General features: G+C 49.6%; 1 protein-coding gene and 1 long non-coding RNA gene across 6 annotated transcripts in view; one reads left to right on the top strand and one right to left on the bottom strand.

The window, feature by feature from the left end:
• The window catches only part of susd4 (sushi domain containing 4), a 231,690-nt gene extending 211,843 nt beyond the window's left edge, over positions 1 to 19,847 (top strand). For 4 of the 5 annotated variants that reach the window (XM_072550737.1, XM_072550741.1, XM_072550736.1 and 1 more), the window contains one exon: positions 18,229 to 19,847. In XM_072550737.1, the coding sequence (XP_072406838.1) occupies positions 18,229 to 18,290 (62 nt within the window). In that variant the 3' untranslated portion in view covers positions 18,291 to 19,847. Of the gene's footprint in view, positions 1 to 5,711; positions 6,873 to 18,228 lie in introns of those variants that run through there. The other variant, XM_072550740.1, reaches the window with a different exon arrangement.
• Positions 6,462 to 21,464, bottom strand: part of LOC140456513 (uncharacterized) — an 81,396-nt gene continuing 66,393 nt past the window's right edge. The window contains exon 4 of the long non-coding RNA XR_011953123.1: positions 6,462 to 7,183. This is a non-coding gene — a long non-coding RNA (uncharacterized lncRNA). The remainder of the gene's footprint in view (positions 7,184 to 21,464) is intronic.

The raw sequence follows: 21,464 nt of genomic DNA, 5'->3' as shown, positions 1-21,464 counted from the left end.
AGGGGGTGGAGGGATGGTTGTGAAGGGGGTGGAGGGATTGGTTGTGAGGGGGGGTTGAGGGATTGGTTTTGAGGGGTGGTGGAGGGATTGGTTGTGAAGGGGGTGCAGGGATTGGTTGTGAGGGGTGTGGAGGGATTGGTTGTCGGGGGGTGGAGGGATTGGTTGTGAGGGGGGGTGGAGGGATTGGTTGTCGGGGGGTGGAGGGATTGGTTTTGAGGGGTGGTGGAGGGATTGGTTGTCGGGGGGTGGAGGGATTGGTTTTGAGGGGTGGTGGAGGGATTGGTTGTGAGGGGGTGGAGGGATTGGTTGTGAGGGGGGGTGGAGGGATTGGTTGTCGGGGGGTGGAGGGATTGGTTGTGAGGGGGGGTGGAGGGATTGGTTGTCGGGGGGTGGAGGGATTGGTTTTGAGGGGTGGTGGAGGGATTGGTTGTGAGGGGGTGGAGGGATTGGTTGTGAGGGTGGTGGAGGGATTGGTGAGGGGGGAGGGATTGATTGTGTGGGGGGTGGTAGGATTTATGAGGGGGTTGGGGGGATTGGTTGTGAGGGGGGTTGGGGGGATTGGTTGTGAGGGGGGGTGGAGGGATTGGTTAGGGGTTTGGGTGGATTGGGTGTGAGGGGGGTTGGGAGGTTTGTGAGAGGGGGTTGGGGGGATTGTTTGGGGGGTAGTGGGGATTGGTTGGGGGTGTGGGGGGATTGATTGTGAGGGGGCTTGGTAGGGTGGTGGAGATTGGTGGGGGGTTGTGGGGATTGGTTGGGGGTGCGGGTGGAGATTGGTTGGGGGTGTGGGGGCATTGGTTGTGAGGGGGTGGTGGGGATTGGTTGGGGGGTGGTGGAGATTGGTTGGGGGTGTGGGGGCATTGGTTGTGAGGGGGTGGTGGAGATTGGTTGGGGGTGTGGGAGGGATTGGTTGGGGGTGTGGGAGGGATTGGTTGGGGGTGTGGGGGGGATTGGTTGTGGGTGTGGGGGGGATTGGTTGGGGGTGTGTGGGGGATTGGTTGCGGGGGTGATGGGGGTTGGTTGGGGATGTGGGTGGGATTGGTTGGGTGTGTGGCAGGGATTGGTTGTGAGGGGTGTTGAGGGATTGGTTGTGGGGGGGGTTTGGGGGGATTGGTTGTGAGGGGTTGTTGGGGGGATTGGTTGTGAGGGGTTGTTGGGGGGATTGGTTGTGAGGAGGTTTGGGGGATTGGTTGTGGGGGGTTGTTGGGGGGATTGGTTGTGAGGGGGTTTGGGGGATTGGTTGTGGGGGGTGTTGGGGGATTGGTTGTGAGGGAGGGTTGGGGGGGATTGGTTGTGAGGGGGGTTGGGGGGATTGGTTGTGAGGGGGTTGGGGGGATTGGTTGTGAGGGGGGTTTGGGGGGATTGGTTATGAGGGCGTTTGGGGGGATTGTTTGTTGGTGGGGTTGGGGGGGATTGGTTGTGAGGGGGGGGTTGGGGGGGATTGGTTTTGAGCGTGGGGTTGGGGGGATTGGCTGTGAGGGCGTTTGGGGGGTTTGGTTGCAGAGGTGGGGATTGGTTGTGACGGGGTGTTGGGGGGATTGGTTGTGAGGGGGTTTGGGGGTATTGGTTGTGGGGGGGTTGGGGGATTGGTTGTTGGGGGGGTTGGGGGATTGGTTGTGAGCGGTTTTGGGGGGATTGGTTGTGGGGGGGTTGGGGGATTGGTTGTGGAGGGGGGTTGGGGGGATTGGTTGTGAGGGGGGTTTGGGGGGTATTAGTTGCAGGGGTGGGGATTGGTTGTGAGGGGGTGTTGGGGGGATTGGTTGTGAGGGGGTGTTGGGGGGGATTGGTTGTGAGGGGGTGTTGGGGGGGATTGGTTGTGAGGGGGTGTTGGGGGGGATTGGTTGTGAGGGGGGTGGTTGGGGGGAATTGGTTGTGGGGGTTTGGGGGGATTGGTTGTGAGGGGGTTGGGGGGATTGGTTGTGAGGGGGGTTTGGGGGGATTGGTTATGAGGGCGTTTGGGGGGATTGTTTGTTGGTGGGGTTGGGGGGGATTAGTTGTGAGGGGGTGTTGGGGGGGATTGGTTGTGAGGGTGGGGTTGGGGGGATTGGCTGTGAGGGCGTTTGGGGGGATTGGTTGCAGAGGTGGGGATTGGTTGTGACGGGGTGTTGGGGGGATTGGTTGTGAGGGGGTTTGGGGGTATTGGTTGTGGGGGGGTTGGGGGATTGGTTGTTGGGGGGGTTGGGGGATTGGTTGTGAGCGGTTTTGGGGGGATTGGTTGTGGGGTGGTTGGGGGATTGGTTGTGGAGGGGGGTTGGGGGGGATTGGTTGTGAGGGGGGTTTGGGGGGTATTAGTTGCAGGGGTGGGGATTGGTTGTGAGGGGGTGTTGGGGGGATTGGTTGTGAGGGGGTGTTGGGGGGGATTGGTTGTGAGGGGGTGTTGGGGGGGATTGGTTGTGAGGGGGTGTTGGGGGGGATTGGTTGTGAGGGGGGTGGTTGGGGGGAATTGGTTGTGGGGGTTTGGGGGGATTGGTTGTGAGGGTGGGGTTGGGGGGATTGGCTGTGAGGGCGTTTGGGGGGATTGGTTTTGAGTGTGGGGTTGGGGGGATTGGCTGTGAGGGCGTTTGGGGGGTTTGGTTGCAGGGGTGGGGATTAGTTGTGAGGGGGTGTTGGGGGATTGGTTGTGAGGGGGGGTTGGGGGGATTGGTTGTGAGGGCATTTGGGGGGATTGGTTGTGGGGGGGTTGGGGGGGATTGGTTGTGAGGTGGGGTTGGGGGGATTGGTTGTGAGGGCATTTGGGGGGATTGGTTGCGGGGGTCGGGATTGGTTGTGAGGGGGTGTTGGGGGGATTGTTTGTGAGGGGGCGTTGGGGGGGATTGGTTGTGAGGGGGTTTGGGGGGATTGGTTGTGGGGGGGTTGGGGGATTGGTTATGGGGGGGTTGGGGAATTGGTTGTGGGGGGGTTGGGGGATTGGTTGTGGAGGGGGGTTGGGGGATTGGTTGTGGGGGGGTTGGGGGATTGGTTGTGGGGGGGGTTGGGGGGGATTGGTTGTGAGGGAGGGTTGGGGGGGATTGGTTGTGACGGGGGGTTGGGGGGATTGGTTGTGAGGGGGTTGGGGGGATTGGTTGTGAGGAGGTTTGGGGGATTGGTTGTGGGGGGTGTTGGGGGATTGGTTGTGAGGGAGGGTTGGGGGGGATTGGTTGTGAGGGGGGGTTGGGGGGATTGGTTGTGAGGGGGTTGGGGGGATTGGTTGTGAGGGGGGTTGTGGGGGATTGGTTATGAGGGCGTTTGGGGGGATTGTTTGTTGGTGGGGTTGGGGGGGATTGGTTGTGAGGGGGGGTTTGGGAGGGATTGGTTGTGGGGGTTTGGGGGGATTGGTTGTGAGGGTGGGGTTGGGGGGATTGGCTGTGAGGGCGTTTGGGGGGATTGGTTGCAGAGGTGGGGATTGGTTGTGACGGGGTGTTGGGGGGATTGGTTGTGAGGGGGTGTTGGGGGGATTGATTGTGGGGGGGGTTGGGGGATAGGTTGTTGAGGGGGTTGGGGGATTGGTTGTGAGCGGTTTTGGGGGGATTGGTTGTGGGGGGGTTGGGGGATTGGTTGTGGAGGGGGGTTGGGGGGGATTGGTTGTGAGGGGGGTTTGGGGGGTATTAGTTGCAGGGGTGGGGATTGGTTGTGAGGGGGTGTTGGGGGGATTGGTTGTGAGGGGGTGTTGGGGGGGATTGGTTGTGAGGGGGGTGGTTGGGGGGAATTGGTTGTGGGGGTTTGGGGGGATTGGTTGTGAGGGGGTGTTGGGGGGATTGGTTGTGAGGGAGGATTGGGGGGGATTGGTTGTGAGGGGGTTTGGGGGATTGGTTGTGGGGGGGGTTGGGGGATTGGTTGTGAGGGGGGGTTGGGGGGGATTGGTTGTGAGGGGGTTTGGGGGGGATTGGTTGTGGGGGGGGTTGGGGGGGATTGGTTGTGAGGTGGGGTTGGGGGGGATTGGTTGTGAGGGCATTTGGGGGGATTGGTTGCGGGGGTCGGGATTGGTTGTGAGGGGGTGTTGGGGGGATTGTTTGTGAAGGGGCGTTGGGGGGATTGGTTGTGAGGGGGTTTGGGGGGATTGGTTGTGGGGGGGTTGGGGGATTGGTTATGGGGGGGTTGGGGAATTGGTTGTGGGGGGGTTGGGGGATTGGTTGTGGGGGGGTTTGGGGGATTGGTTGTGGGGGGGGTTGGGGGATTGGTTGTGGGGGGGGTTGGGGGATTGGTTGTGGGGGGGGTTGGGGGGGATTGGTTGTGGGTGGGTTAGGAGATTGATTGTGGGGGGGTTGGGGATTGGTTGTGTAGGGGTTTGGGGGGATTGGTTGTGAGGGGGGTTGGGGGGATTGGTTGTGAGGGTGGGGTTGGGGGGATTGGTTGTGAGGGGGGTTGGGGGGATTGGTTGTGAGGGGGGTTGGGGGGGATTGGTTGGGGGGGATTAGTTGTGAGGGGGGTTGGGGGGGAATGGTTGGTTGCGGGGGTGGGGATTGGTTGTGAGGGGGGTTGGGGGGGATTAGTTGTGAGGGGGGTTGGGGGGGAATGGTTGGTTGCAGGGGTGGGGATTGGTTGTGAGGGGGGGAAGGGTGGGGGATTATTGTGGGGTGCTGATGGGGGTGTGGTTTGGTTGCGGGCTGCGGATGGAGGGGTTTGGTTGTGGGGCGTGGGAGTAGTTTGGTGGTGGAGAGGTTTATAAATCTGGGGAGTTGAAGAATTATTATGGGTCTTTATTCATAACTGCTGGTTGGGATGTGGGAGTTTATTGCAATAAGTCTCCATGAGGATGATTGAGTTTATCTGAATTGTTTGATGTGGTGAGTTATATCTCTGCTGGGGGACCAGGCTTTATTTTAGCAGTTGATTTGCCATTGAGGTGTTAAATTAGATTGAAATCTGTGCTGAGGTGATTCAAATCGATTTTGATGACTAACAGGAATAAGTCCCACATTCCAATTTGACTGTCCCAGACCCACCTCTCCCCAAATCAGGATTCTGTCATTGTGAGGAGTCCTTACAATCTTAACAAAAGCATTATTCACTGAAGTGAGCTACAAACAAGAGGCGTTATTAAAGTAAAGGGATTGGCTCTCAGTGAGATGTCAGGACACCATAGTGATCTTGTGTTGTGTCAATGTTTTGTTGAGGGGTTGATGTTAGTTCCTTGTGTGATGATACCCTCTCTGCTGGGGATGTATACATATTACCAGTCAGTGGTGGCTGTCTGGACTTGAGCATACTCTACAACAGAAAGATGATAACAAGAATGGGATGGGATTTTTTTCACTTGAGAAATTAAGGAGAAATTGATTTGAGGGAGCACAAGGAAGAACATTGTGTCATAGTTTTATAATTTAGGTTGATTGTGAGGAAACCGGAATGACTTGGAAGACATTCCAACTGCACACCATATCAGGTGAACATAGTGAATCAGTGTGGTGCTTCAGTGAGAAACTGTATTGAAGGTATCTTTGGAAAAATGAGGAGATTTATCCCCAGACTGATGAAGATAAGGATATAGTCAATGCTTTGCTCAGTGTGAGAGCTGGTTACCCACAGGAACCTGGTAATATGCTGAAATTGCTGAAGGTCTGGTTTAATATTGTGGTAGGCCTAGGAATTTTGTTTTAAATTTTAAAAATATAATTTATTCATAGAAAATGAATCTTTTTTACATGGACAGTTAATAAACCCGCTCAGAGCTATACTCTTTTTACTTACAGGCGATAAATTAAGTCTTTGATGTTCACCATTCTCTATATTTACAGACGATCTCTTGGCCTATAGCTGAGGTGACAGTGGGGCCCAATTACTGAATGGACCCCCATTATTCTTCGGCAGAGGGACCTTCTATGGTGGTCTTTGCCCACCACGTCTTGGCAGCAGCTGCCCTGTGTCCCTCAACACGCAGTCCTGGACCTTGGAATGTGCCAGTCTGCAACACTCGGTCAGGGTCAACTCCTTCAACTGAAAGACCAGCAAACTTCATCTTTCAACAGTTGATGATCCTCCAGGCACAGTTGATGTTTGTCACGGTGTGTGCCCAGGGAACAGACCGTAGAGCACAGTATCCACGTCACGAAGCTGCTTAGGACGAACCTTGATCAATACCACTGCATTTTCCTCCAGACCTTCTTCGAATAGGCATGTTCCAGAAGGAGGTATGTGACAGTCTCGTCCCCTCCACAGCTGCTTTGAGGACAGCGTGCAGTGCCACAGAGAGTCCAGGTATACATAAAGGATCTCACAGGCAGAGCCCTTCTCACCATCAGCCAAGTGATGTCCTGGTGCTTGTTGGAAAGTTCTGGCGATGAGGCATTCTGCTAAATGGCTTTGACAGTCTGCTCAGGGAACCGCTCGATAGGATCCACCCTCTCCTTTTCCCGAAGGGTCTCAAGGACACTACGAGCTGACCACTTCCTGATGGACTTGTGGTCAAAGGTGTTTTCCTTCCCAAATTTCTCCACAATGGACAGGTGATACGGAACGGTCCAACTACTCGGAGCGTTCCGCGGCAGCGAGGCCAGGCCCATCCTCTGCAACACTGGGGACAGGTAGAACCTCAGTACGTAGTGACACTTGGTGTTTGCGTACCGGGGATCCACGCACAGCTTGATGCAGCCACACACAAAGATGACCATCGGGGTGAGGGTGGCATTGGGTGTGTTTTCTCCCCCTTTCTCCAGATCTTTATACATTGTGTCTCTTCGGACCCGGTCCATCTTTAATCTCCACAGGAAGTGGAAGTTGGCCCGGGTGACTGCAGCGGCACAGGTTTGGGGAATAGGCCAGACCTGTGCCACGATCAACAACACTGAGAGTACCTCGCACCTAATGACCAGGTTTTTAGCCATGATGGAGCGCGACCATTGCTCCCATCTGCCCAGTTTCTGCCTTTTTTAGTGGCACGCTCCTCCCAAGACTTGACACATGCCCCAGCCCCTCCAAACCAAATACCCAGCACCTTCAGGTGGTCCATCCTGATGGTGAAGGGGAGGAAGGATTATTGGCCCAGTTTCTAAAGAGCATGGCTTCGTTCTCGCCTCGGTTTATCTTGGCTCCCAAGGCCTGTTTGTATTGGTCGCAGGTCCACATGAGTCTGTGCACTGACAGCAGATCCAACCAGAAAACGGCAACATCATCTATGTACAGGGAGGCCTTAACCTGTAGGCCCCCGCTGCCAGGAATAGTCACCCCTCTCTGGCTCACATCCTTCCCGATGGACTTGGTAAATGGCTCTCTACAACATACAAACGAAGGAGCAGAAAGTTGAGACTTCAGCCAATAACATTCATAAACAAAATAAACTTCCTTGTCATTATGGTTACAACATAACCCTAATAAATCAGCCTCAAATACAGATTTCTAATTGTAAAATACAATAAAATCCAGGCCAAGTTTTTGAGGAAAGACAGTGAGTCTGTGATGGGGTCTACAGGATGGAAGGGATGGAAAGAAGTAGTTGCAAATTGTAAGGGAGTTATTTCCCTCAGCCAATAGGGGGAAGTCAACTGGACATTGGCAGGATCCAGGCCACAGCAGCCAAGCTCGCAGTCTCAGTCAGGAACTTAGACCCTCCTGTTGGCATGGGGGCCACCGGCCCAGTTAAATGACCCTAGTTCCAGTCAGAGTTGGCCATATCCAGAAGACACTCAGGACTAGAGAAGGTCCTGGTAAAACGGTACACCAGGTTGTGGTAAGGTTAAAGTCAACTAGGCGAAAGTGAGGACTGCAGATGCTAGAGATCAGAGTCAAGATTAGAGTGGTGCTGGAAAAGCACAGCAGATCAGGCAGCTAATCTAATCTTGACCAGGTTGTGGTAAGCCTAACGCTAGTTCAGGGGTCTGAAAATCCTTCAATACACACGATAGAGCTGGAACAGAAGGTAGTATTATGAAGTGGGAGGATCAAGGAGAGACAGCACATGGATTATGGAATTACTAGGGCAGGAGAGAGAATTCAAATGCCCACAGCATCAATGACAGTTAGCAGTGATTCACAATGAAGGGTTCATCGTCAGTTACCTTGGAGGGAGAGGACAAGAAATCCCTCGGTCCCACCTCCAAAACTGGGATGAAACAAAGGCCTTTTCAGAAACAGCAACATAGCAGTGGAAGGTGAGGTTCATGTTCATTGGCTGCAGGAGGAGGGAAGGAATTGGGAGGTGCTTTGTTAAGCTATGCTCGGCTATATCGGGTCAGGACCAGTAAACATTGATGACCTTTCAGCAGAGCTGACTGACCTACTGAATATTTCCAGCAAGATTTATTTTCATTGCCAACATCTGTAGTATTTTGCTTTATCTCAGTGAGTGTACATCTGGCATTGAGGGAGATGTGAGAGGGCACAAGGAAGATCCAATTATGGAATTGGGTATCACAAGGCAGAAGTCAAGAAACAGGCGGCATGGTGGCACAGTGGTTAGCACTGCTGCCTCACAGCGCCAGAGACCCGGGTTCAATTCCCGCCTCAGGCAACTGTCTGTGTGGTGTTTGCACATTCTCCCCGTGTCTGCGTGGGTTTCCTCCGGGTGCTCCGGTTTCCTCCCACAGTCCAAAGATGTGCAGGTCAGGTGAATTGGTCAGGCTAAATTGCCCGTAGTGTTGGGTGAAGGGGTAAATGTAAGGGAATGGGTCTGGGTGGGATGCTCGTCGGTGTTGACTTGTTGGGCCAAAGGGCCTGTTTCCACACTGTAAGTAATCTAAAAAAAAAAATTTTGCAAGTCTAGGTCTGTGCCTAATGCATATATGAAGCAGTAAGTATAGAGCTCAACAAACCAGAAACAAAAACAGGTGTTCTGAAGAAGGGTCACTGGACCCAAAACATTAACACTGCTTTCTCTCCACGGATGCTACCAGACATGCTGAGTTTCTCCAGCAATTTCTGTTCTTGTTTGGAAAAAGCATCATCTTGTGATCAGAAGCTAATGCAAGTAGGGAAATGAATCTAATTTCCCAATCCCACAATGGCTGGACTGAGTCTGTGAAAAGTTGGTTTGCAGGTTGTGATTTACTGGAGGATGAAATTAGATTCCCTACAGTGTGAAAACAGGCCCTTCGGCCCAACCAGTCCACACCAACCCTCTGAAGAGTAACCCACCCAGACCCATTTCCCTCTGACTAATTGACCTAACACTTATGGGGCAATTTAGCATGGCCAATTCACCTAACCTGCCCATCTTTGGACTGTGGGAGGAAACCGGAGCACCCGGAGGAAACCCCACGCAGACACGGGGAGAATGTACAAACTCCACACAGACAGTCACCCGAGGCTGGAATCGAACCTGGGACCCTGGTGTTGTGAGGCAGCAGTGCTAACCACTGAGCCACCATGCCACTTACAGAAACAGAAATTGCTGGAGAAACTCAGGGTAGGTCTGGCAGCGTCTGTAGAGAGAAAGTGGAGGTGTTGGTGTCCACTGTAAATATAAGAGGAGTTTGAAATATTTCCTAAGAATAGAGTCAAGCACACTAAAATCACCAAATCCCTCAACGTGGAATGGTGTTACAGGAAGAATTGCTGTGCTCTGTGTAGACAGATTTACTCAGGGAGAAGCTGTGCAGTTATTTTCATGTTTCTCTCTGATGTAGGCCTCACCATTTTCTGTTCTCATACAGAATAAACCGTACAGACCTAATCACGTTGCTAAGCGTACATGTCAGTATTTCAACATGATTCTAGGACAAGATTTAGTTTACTCAACAATGTCAATAGTAAAAGAAGAGGAAATTAAAAGATAAAATACAGCTGAGTCATGATGTACAATGCACGAAGCTTAGAGAGAGGTCAGCGTTGGTCAGGTGGGACGTGCTGAACACCTTCATGTGATGAGGAAAGTCTGAGTTTGGACTAACGGAGATTTAAACAGACCAGGCCCATTCACAAATCTAGCAGGCAATTCACCGTGTCATTCAGCTCTCCTGCTTGAGAGAAGAAATCTGGTAAAGAGGGGGCATGGTAAATCTCAGATAGTCCAAAATCAGCCATCAGTCCAACGTTTTCAAGGAACTAAAATGCTTGCTGGCATCACAGAGTTCACCTGAGTCAGGGTCTTTGATGAAGATACATCAATCAATGCTGCAGACCCAAACATGAAATGGAGATGGTCATCAAAGTGCAAGGTCAGGGTTGGTGGGGTCAGAGATGTGAAGGAGCAGAGATCAGCTGATGGAAATAGAAAAAGAAGGTCAGAGAAATAAAATCAACAAGGTTACTTGAAAGGATGTAGGAAGGAAGAAGAAATAAGATGTTCTTTTCATTATTTCTTATTGAAATTTGATATTTTTGTGAAAACACATTGATGTTAAGGAGAAGCAAGATTATTTATGTATTTTATACCCCATGAAGTAGAGTGTTCAAGTCAGAAAGCATTGTTCCATACACTAAAAGTCCTGGGTTAGTTTCCCATCCATGCCCAGGGCTATCTGTTTAATTCCTGCAATACACCAGCCAAGGTTCACTGGGTCACATTCTTGTCTTTGAGCCATAACATTCTTAACGTAATCCCCACTGCAGGCCTCGAAAAGCAGCAAGTCTGATACTAAAGCCCAGTAACAGGGCTCTGCTGCACTGTTAGTTTGTGGGGATTGGGTCGCTCAGTTGGTTGAATTACTGGAAGTTGAGGTAGAAAGATGCCAGTGTCAAAGGATTAATCCCCAAATGATGGGGAGCAGCTCACAAAGACCTCCTAGGCTTGAGGAGAGGCCCCTCCAGCTATGTCTAACCAATTGCCTCTCTAATGAAGGGAGATGCTTCTGGTGCTTATTAGATCATGGTTAATTATAACACAATCGCATAATGAATGTGTAAACTATTCTCATCAAATCAGTCAACTATGTGTCGGTTGAAATTGCAGGACAGCCAAGATATAACCTACAATTGCAACCTGCATTTTTAAATATTGTTGATATTACTTTATTCATATTGTATTCCAGAACATTATGTATATGTACCATTTTGCATTTGATGAAGAGTTTTTTTTAATTGTGGCGAGTGTGTAGGGTAGAACCTTCTCAATTGCCCCCTCTGTTGGGGAGGTGGTAATCAAGCGAGTTTAATAATGGTTGCCTGTTTTATTCAGCGAAATAAATAACAATGACAATGTATTTCTCTTCTTAATCATTGCCCCTTTTCCCCAATCCAAGCTTCCCCATGACTGGGAGGGATAACTGCCCTCTGGATACAGGCAGAAGAACCAATGGTCCTTCCCACTGGAACCTAATGAATCACACCTCGTGACACAGAGTTAGTATCCTCTTCCTCGATTTGATCTTTGCCTTCACCAGCTTCCCCCACCATCAGTCACTCTCCATCTCTGCTGCTTCAACACCCCAGTGAACAGGAAGTTGGATCTGAGAGATCTTGGTTTGATGTGAATGTACATTGGTCCCTCGTCCCTGTGCCACCACCAACATCACGGTGGAATGTTCCAGCCCGTAGTTATGGCTCGGAGCTTGTTTCTCCAACCTTGCTGCCGTAGATGTTTGCTCTTTCTATTCTTTCCATGGCTGAAGACCGTTTGGATAAACGTTCAATTTTATGATTGTGCACAAGTGAGTTTAGGAGCAGTTATCCTGGACATTGAACATGTTAAGCTGACTTGCCAAAGGGACTTGGCAGATATAATACTCAAACATGGCAGCTTTAGGTAGTTAATTCAGTGAAGCCTTTTATATAGAGTCACCTAGCACAGGAGAGAGGCCATTCTCCCCATCATCCCTATGTTAAATGTTTGTAAACACCTTGCAGACTAGTTGCACTTCCTCTGCTCTTTCTGTGCACCTTGGCACTTTTTTCAATTCCATTTTCCAGCCATTACTGAATTTACTCCAATCGCCCCCTCAGTGTTTTCAAGATCATCATAACTCACCGTGTTAAATAATTTCTCCTTATTGCCGCCCCCTCCAACCCTGAATTGGTTTTGGCAATTACCTCAAATTCTGCATTCCCCTCTACCTCAAATCCATTCTGCAATTCTACTCTACATCTACAGTCCTCTGCAATTTCCAGAGCTCGGCCCCTGAATTTATCACCTACTTCTGTTATTCCCTACAACTGTTGTACATTCCTAATTTTTCTCTTTCTCTCTCACTCTCTCTCTCTCTTCCCTTCTCTTTCTCTCCCTCTCTCTCTGTCGCTCTCGCTCTCTCTGTCTGTCTGTCTGTCTCTCTCTCTCTCTCTCTCTCTCTGTCCCCCACCCCTCTCTCTCTCTTTCTGGCTCTGTCTCTGACTCTCTCACTCTCTCTCCCTCTCTTTCTCTTCCCCTCTCGCTCTCTCTCCCTCTCTCTCTGACTCTGTCTCTATCTATCTCTCTCTCTCTGTCTCTCTCTCTCTCTCTCTCTCTCTCTCTCTCTTTGTCTGTCTCTCTCTCTCTCTGTCTCCCCCCCCCAACCCTCTCTCTCCCTCTTTTTCTCTATCTCAGTCTCTCTCGCTCTGTGTCGCTCTCTCTGTCTCCCTCTCTCTGTCTCTGTCTCTCTCTCTCTCCCCTCCTCTCTATCTGTCTCTCTGTCTCTCTCTCTCTCTCTCCTTGTCTGTCTCTCTCTCTCTCTGTCTCCCCCCCCCAACCCTCTCTCTCCCTCTTTTTCTCTGTCTCAGTCTCTCTCGCTCTGTGTTGCTCTCTCTGTCTCCCTCTCTCTGTCTCTCTCCCCCCCTCTCTCTCCCCTCCTCTCTATCTGTCTGTCTGTCTCTGTCTCGCTCTCTCCCCCCCCTCTCTCTCTCTCTCTCTCTCTCTCTCTCAGACCTGCCTCCACCTGCCTCCTTTGGACCTGCTCCTATGTCAAGTGTTAGGGAGGGCTGTTGAATCAGGCAGGGTCGACTCACCCTCTTCCCTGGCTGCTGCTGGGGCAGAGACCCCTTACTTTGATCTGCACCGTTGTTACCCCCCCACCCACCCCCGCCGTTCTCTCAGTATTAACGTGAACATTGATATTGAGTTTAAACCTGGCCCTTTTCCCAAGGCCTGGATTCCAGGTCAGGCCATTGCCAATAGGGCAGGTGAGTGACCCTCTGATTTCAGGTCTGTGTTCACCATTCTCTGTGCAGTCAGGGGAAGGGTGACTTTCTCCGCATTAACTCTGTCAAACCCCTTTTTGGGAATTGGAAACGTTTCAATGAAGCAGCCTCTCATACTTCAAAACCCCAGCTCTAATATCGGCCTCATCTACTCAATCACTCCAAGGACATCCCCTCACCCCAGGAAGCTGTCTCGGAGTTTATATTGTACTCCCTCTGCAGTGAGAATGTCCTTCCTTAGGTAAGGAGACCAAATCAGTACAAAATACTCCCGATCTAACCTCACCAACGCTCTGAGTAATTGTCATAAACTCACTTCACTCCAATTCGTTTGTAACAAAATCTAACGTTTAATCTTCACCTTCCTAATTGCTTGCTGTAATTATATGTTAACTTTCAATGCTTCATGTACAAGGACACTCAAACCCCTCCACACACTAACACATCTCTCACCATTCAGCAGAAGATATTCTGCTCTTTATTCCCAGACTGAAGTGGATGATGTCACACCCTGTCCTTCATTAACCTCCTCCTTGCACCATTCACTGACCTTCCCTATATCCCTCTGCAGCCTCTTGTATCCTCCTCACCACTCACACTCCTCTTCAGGAGCGTCAAATGTTTATATGGCTGAAGACCAGTCAGCCCATCTTGTCTGCACTATCTCTCTAATTGAGCTTCACGAGTTAGTGCTATAGTCTGATCCTTTCCCCCGTAATTCTGCACAGTATTCCTGTTTACATAACTATCCAATTGTTTCTTGAATGCCTTGACTAAACTGATCCCCATAGTTCCAGGTACTGAGACCCAGGCCCCAACTCAAACCACCCACTGTATGCAAACATCTTCTTCCTTTGTAAACCACTTTAAATCTTTGTCCTCTCATTCTTGGACCCGTTAGGAGCAGGAACAGTTTCTCTCTATCTATTCTGTCCAAACATCTTATGATTTTGAAGCTTCAATCAAATCTCCTGTAAGCCTTCTCCATTCCAAAGCAAAAGGTCCCAACGTCTTCAATTTATCTTCATCGCTGACATTTCTGATCTGTTCCGTACTCTCTCCAATGGGTTAACATCCTTCCTGGAGGGGAACGTGCAGAATCGTTCACAAACCTGCAGCTTTCATGTTTGATATAACTCAGTATATACTAACTTTTTTTGGAAATCCATGTATACCAGAACAACCTTGTCATCCTCTCTGTTCCCTCTTCAAAGACGTCCAGGAAGGTCATTAAACATGATTTTCCCTCAGGAATTCCAAGCTGTCCGTGCGATTTCATTTCTACTCTGAGTTATTACTGCCTGTTAATCGTTAAACTGACTGCTGTCTAATTGCTGGCGCTATCTTTACAATCTTTTATTTTGAAGAAGGTTTGCAATTCTTCAAGCCTCCAGCTGCACCTCCAGATCCAGGAATGGTCGAAAGGACAGGGCCTCTGCAATTTCCGATTGCACTTTCTTCAAAATGCCCAGATGCGTCTGACTCGGTCCCAGTGCCTTAACAACTTCACCTGCCAAGAGTTTATCCAATAAGTCCTCCTCCTCCATTTTAAAACCTCCCGGTGACTGAATCTCTTCCTCAGTCACCATGGCCAGGGATAACAAATGCTTTCTTGCTCATCTCAGATACAAAATCTTGATTGGATAACTTAGCCTTGCTTCTTGCTTCCATGTGGGTAAATCCCCTTTTTGACCTTACCCCTTCTTTTAACACCCGTTTGTATATATGTGCCAATAGAAGACTGGGATACACCTTTCACCCTGTTGGCTGCCAGTCTTTTCTCATTATTTCTCGTCGCTTCTGCTATTTTTTTTTAACACCATTCTGAACATTGGATATGAAATTGGCTTGAAGGTAGGAGACACGGTGGAGAGGTGTTTTTCAGACTGGAAGATGGAGTTTAGATAAATATGAGGTGCTTGGAAAGGGCAAGACTCCTGCACTTCATGGTCAGGTCCTGGGGAGTGTTGCTGAACACAAGAGACTTTGCAGTGCAGGTTCACAGCTCCTTGAAGGTGGAGTTGCAGGTGGGCAGGGTTTTGAAGAAAGTTTTAGGTATGCTCGCCTTTATTGGTCAGTGCTTTGAGTATAGGAGTTGGGAGGTCATGTTGCGGCTGTGCAGGACATTGGTTGGGCCACTTTTGGAATGTTGTGTGCAATTCTGGTCTCCCTGCTATCAGAAAGATGATGTTAAACTTGAAAAGGTTCAGAAAAGATTTACAAGGAGGTTGCTTGCTTGCCAAAACATTCCCCTTTGAGGGAACGTGCCGTTACTGTATCCAAACTATTTCCTCCCTGAAGGCTGATTATCAGGTATAGAGGGTATATGCAGGGTCAGTCTTATGAGGAGAGGTTGGTTAGCTAGGGCCTGTATTCATTGGAGCTGAGAAGAATGAGAGACAATCCTATTGAAAAGTACAAGATTTGTGGGAGATTGACCCAGGGTGGATGTGGAAAGGCTGTTTCTTCTTGTGGGAGAGTCCAGAAACAAGGACATAATCTTGGAATAGGGGATTGCACATTTAAGATAGAAAGAGGAATGAATCTGTGGAATTGACTGGCATAGACAGATTTTTAATCAGTAAGGGAATCCCGGGTAATGTGGAAAAAGCTGGAAAATGGATTGGGATTATCAGATCAGCCAAGATCTCAATGGGCCGAATGGCCTGTTCCTCATGGTTTTATGGTCTAGCCCATTGTTCGGCTGCTGTTTCGCTGCCCAGTTTTTGGTTTGGTTCTGTCCTGAACCCATTGAAATCGGCTCTCCCCCAGGTGTTCATTGTTGTTTTCCAACATTATCCTAAAATTAATCTACACTGTTCCTTCGCTGTTTCCCAATGAACACCTATCTACTTGAAGGGATATTATTACATTGGAGAGGGTTCAGAGATAATTTACAGGATGTTGCTGGGAATGGAAGGTTGAGGTATGAAAGTCGGCTGGATCAGGAGGGGCTTGTTTCCCTGGAGTGTAGGAGATCGAGGAGTGACCATCTTAGTTTATAAAATCATGAGGGTCATAGATAGTAGAGTCTTCCCCCCAGGGTGGTGGAGTTCCAAACTAGGGGGCATATTTTTAAGGTGAAAGGAGCAAGATTTAAAACATACATGAGGGGCAACGTTTTTATGCAAAAAGTGGTTAATGTGTGGAATGAACTGCCAGAGGAAGTGGTGAGTACAGATACAGTTGCAATGTTTAAAAGACATTTGGATAAGTCCATGTATAGGAAAGGTGTGGAGGGTCATAGGCTAAGTGCAGGCAGAAGGGACTAGTTTAGTTTGTGAACATGGTGAACGTGGAATAGTCTGACCAAAGGGTCTGTTTCTGTGCTCGGAGACTCAATTTTTTTTGTCGTTTCTCTTTAACTGATATAATAATATTGAATATGTTGGGGGAGAAGGGCTATTTGGCTGATGGTAAGCATTGGGTGATTGGGGAAAGTGGCATCGAGCCTGCCCCCTGCTTTAGGAAAGCAGTGAGTCATTGGGGTGAGTGATGGCTGGAGCGTGGGTCAGTGACAGGATGATAGCTAACATTCTCCTAGCTTCTACCATGAACGTTCTCGAATCTAGGAGGGTTTTGGTGTTGAGGGGACATCAGGCAATTGTATCAATGTGGGTTTGCGATATTGGTTGAGGGATTCATATTGTCCAGGACACCTGGGGATAACTCGCTGCTCTTCAAATGGCATTGAGACCTACGGGATCATTAAGGGGCTTGGCAGGGTCAGTGCTCAGAGGATGTTTCCCTCACAGCAGAGTTTAGGACCAGACAGCACAGTCTCAGGACAAAGGAGCACCAATGTGAGACTGAGCTGAGGACGACCTATTTCCCTCTGAGGGGTGAAGTGTTTGGAACTCCTTGCCACAGAGAGCTGTGGGGGTATAAATACATTTAAGACAGAGATCGATGGATTCTTGATCAGTCAGGAGACGGAAGGTGATGGGGAAAGGGCAGGAAGGTGGATGTGAGGAATGTCAGATCAGCCATAATCCTAATGAATGGTGGAGCAGGCTCCTGTTCCTGTTTCTGATGGTCTTAGGGTCTTGTTCAAAATGACACCCACTACACCTGGCTGAGAGGGGACACAGTTCAATACACTCCAACAGTTCTGCACTGCCCTGGGCACTGCATTGCCCTTAGTAATGTACTGCCCTGGGTAATACCCTGTCCTTGGTCCTGTGCTGCCCAGTGTACTGCACTCTCCTTGGTACTGCACTCTCCTTGGTACTGCATTGCCCTGGGTACTGCATTGCTCTGGGTACTGCGTTGCCCTGGGTTCTGCTGCCCTGGGTGCTGCGCTGCCCTGGGTACTGCATTAACCTGGGTACTGCACTGCCCTGAGTACTGCACTGCCCTGGGTGCTGCACTGCCCTGGGTACTGCACTGCCCTGGGTGCTGCACTGCCCTGGGTGCTGCACTGCCCTGGGTACTGCGCTGCCCTGGGTACTGCGCTGCCCTGGGTTCTGCACTGCCCTGGGTACTGCACTGCCCTGGGTACTGTGCTGCCCTGGGTTCTGCACTGCCCTGGGTACTGCACTGCCCTGGGTACTGCACTGCCCTGGGTTCTGCGCTGCCCTGGGTACTGCACTGCCCTGGGTACTGCACTGCCCTGGGTACTGCGCTGCCCTGGGTACTGCGTTGCCCTGGGTACTGCATTGCCTTGGGTACTGCGCTGCTCTGAGTACTGCGCTGCCCTGTGCACTGCATTGCCCTTGGTACTGCGTTGCCCTGGGTTCTGAGCTGTCCTAGGTACTGTGCTGCCCTGTCTACTGCAATGCTCTGTGGACTGCACTGCCCTGGGTACTGTGCTGCTCTATGTACTGCATTGCCCTGGGTGCTGTGATGCCCTGGGTACTGCGCTTCCGTGGGTACTGCTCTGCCCTGTGTACTGCACTGCTGTATGTACTGCGCTGTCCTGGGTACTTCGTTGCTCTATGTACTGCATTGCTCTGTGTACTGCGCTGCCCTGGGTACTGCGCTGCCCTGTGTACTGCTCTGCCCTGGGTACTGCGCTGCCCTGTGTACTGCTCTGCTGTGTGTACTGCGCTGTCCTGGGTACTGCTCTGCTGTGTGTACTGTGCTGTCCTGGGTACTGCGTTGCTCTATGTACTGCATTGCTCTGGGTGCTGCGCTTCCCTGGGTACTGCGCTGCTCTGTGTACTGTGCTGCCCTGGCTACTGCGCTGGAGCGTCAGCCTGGAGTTTGGCCGAGGCCTCTGACATGGGGCTTGTGCTTTTCCCTTTAATTGCAGCTTTTGTTCCTCCCACATAGGAATCCCATTGCTGGAGGCTGAGCCTGAATCTGCATCACAGCAGCCATCTACACAGAGCTGACAGTCTGCAATCACAGAGACTAGGCCCACAGCCCACCCTTCACCATGGATACCAAGCCCAGACCTTGCTGTTATCAAAGAGCCCGTGTGAAGATTTTGCGAACTCCTGTACACTGGACGAATGATGGTTTTTATTGGCTGTCTATCTGCTGCTGCCCCATGGCTGGGAGGTTTTCAGCTCCTTCTCTGGCTTCAGTTCCGACTTGGCCCTTTGGGAAGGGAAGATTTGGAAAGGAGCAGAGGAAATGGGTGTTTTGTGACGCCAGCGCATCACAAAGTAGCACAACAGCTCCCGCAGCCTCACATCGCCTGCTGTGAGTGAGAGGAGGGGGAGGGGGAACGCTCTGGTCAGCAGAGGGCAAATTCCAACACATCCAACTACAAAACAGACTTCTGGGTGAGAAAGAGAACAGGACGATGTACTCAGAGGAAAGTGACCCCGTTAGAGTTATCCCCATTACTGAGAGTTACCCCCATTATTGAGTGTAATCCCCAACAGAGTTATCTCCATTACTGAGACTTGGCTCCATTACTGGGAGTAATCCCTCATTGCTGAGAGTTACCCCTATTATAGAGAGTTACCCCCATTATTGAATGTTATCCCCATTACAGAGTTATCCCCAATTACAGAAAGTTACCCCCATTATTGAATGTAATCACCATTTCTGAGTTATCCCCATGGCAGAGAGTTATCCCAATTACAGAGATTCATCCCCCTTACTGAGAGCAAACCCCATTACAAAGAATCATCCCCATTACTGAGTATAATCCCCAACAGTGAGAGTTATCCCCATTACTGCGAGTAGTCCCCGTTACGGAGAGTTTTCCCATTCCTGCGAGTAGTCCCCATTACAGAGCCATCCCATTACAGGTTGTAACCCCTACTACTGAGAGTAGCCCCCATTACTGAGAGTAATCCCCATTACAGAGATTCATCTCCATTACTTGAGAGTAGCCCCCATTACTGAGAGTAATCCCCATTACAGAGATTCATCCCCATTACAGAGATTCATCTCCATTACTTGAGAGTAGCCCCCATTACAGAGATTCATCTCCATTACTTGAGAGTAGCCCCCATTACTGAGAGTTATCCCCATTACTGAGAGTTATCCCCATTACACAGAATCTTCCCCATTACTGAGAGTTATCCCCATTACATGGAATCATTCCCATTACTGAGTGTAATCCCCATTACATGGAATCATTCCCATTACTGAGTGTAATCCCCATTACTGAGAGTTATCCCCATTACACAGAATCTTCCCCAATACTGAGAGTTATCCCCATTACATGGAATCATTCCCATTACTGAGTGTAATCCCCATTACTGAGAGTTATCCCCATTACACAGAATCTTCCCCATTACTGAGAGTTATCCCCATTACAGAGATTCATCTCCATTACTTGAGAGTAGCCCCCATTACTGAGAGTAATCCCCATTACAGAGATTCATCTCCATTACTTGAGAGTAGCCCCCATTACTGAGAGTTATCCCCATTACACAGAATCTTCCCCATTACTGAGAGTTATCCCCATTACATGGAATCATTCCCATTACTGAGAGTTATCCCCATTACACAGAATCTTCCCCAATACTGAGAGTTATCCCCATTACACAGAATCTTCCCCAATACTGAGAGTAATCCCCATTACACAGAATCTTCCCCAATACTGAGAGTTATCCCCATTACACAGAATCTTCCCCAATACTGAGAGTAATCCCCATTACACAGAATCTTCCCCAATACTGAGAGTAATCCCCATTACTGAGAGTTATCCCCATTACACAGAATCTTCCCCAATACTGAGAGTAATCCCCATTACATAGAATCATCCCCATTATGAGTCACCCCCATTCTGAGACTAATCCCTATTACTGAAAGTTATCCCCATTTCTGAGAGTTGCCCCCATTATTGAGTGTAATCCCCAACACTGAGATTTATCCCAATTACTGCGGGTAATCCCCATTACTGAGAGTTGTCTCCATTACTGAGAGTTGTCCCCATTACTGAGAGTTACCCCCAATTACTGAGAGTTAACTCCAACACTGAGTGTAATCCCCATTACTGAGAGTAATCCCCATTATCACGGGTAGTCCCCATTACTAAGAGTTATCCCCATTTCTGAATGTAATCCCCATTACTGAGAGTTATCTCCATTACCGAGAGTTACCCCATTACTGAGAATTAGCCCCAACACTGAGTGTAATCCCCATTACTGAGAGTAATCTCCATTATTGAATGTTATCCCCATTACTGAGAGTTACTCCCATCAGAGATTCATCGCCATTACTGTGTTATCTCCATTGCACAGAGTAATCCCCATTACAGAGTAATCCCCATTACAGAGTAATCCCCATTACAGAATAATCCCCATTACAGAATAATCCCCATTACAGAATAATCCTCATTACTGAGTGTAATCCTCATTACTGAGTGTAATCCCCATTACTGAGTGTAATCCCCATTACTGAGTGTAATCCTCATTACTGAGTGTAATCCCCATTACTGAGTTGTCCCCATTACTGAGAGTTATCCCCATTACTGAGTGTAATCCTCATTACTGAGTGTAATCCCCATTACTGAGTGTTATCCTCATTACTGAGTGTAATCCCCATTACTGAGTGTAATCCCCATTACTGAGTTGTCCCCATTACTGAGAGTTATCCCCATTACTGAGTGTAATCCTCATTACTGAGTGTTATCCCCATTACTGAGTGTAATCCTCATTACTGAGTGTAATCCCCATTACTGAGTGTTATCCTCATTACTGAGTTGTCCCCATTGCTGAGCGTTGTCCCCATTGCTGAGAGTTATCCCCATTACTGAGTGTAATCCCCATTACTGAGTTGTCCCCATTACTGAGAGTTATCCCCATTACTGAGTGTAATCCCCATTACTGAGTTGTCCCCATTACTGAGAGTTATCCCCATTACTGAGTGTAATCCCCATTACTGAGAGTTATCCCCATTACTGAGTGTAATCCACATTGCTGAGAGTTATCCCCATTACTGAGTGTAATCCCCATTACTGAGTGTAATCCCCATTACTGAGTGTAATCCCCATTACTGAGTGTTATCCCCATTACTGAGTGTAATCCCCATTACTGAGTGTAATCCCCATTACTGAGTTGTCCCCATTGCTGAGCGTTGTCCCCATTGCTGAGAGTTATCCC

Source organism: Chiloscyllium punctatum, chromosome 3 (assembly GCF_047496795.1).
Source record: "Chiloscyllium punctatum isolate Juve2018m chromosome 3, sChiPun1.3, whole genome shotgun sequence".
In the NCBI taxonomy this organism is placed as follows: Eukaryota; Metazoa; Chordata; class Chondrichthyes; order Orectolobiformes; family Hemiscylliidae; genus Chiloscyllium; species Chiloscyllium punctatum.
This window is presented reverse-complemented; position numbering and strand designations above follow the sequence as displayed.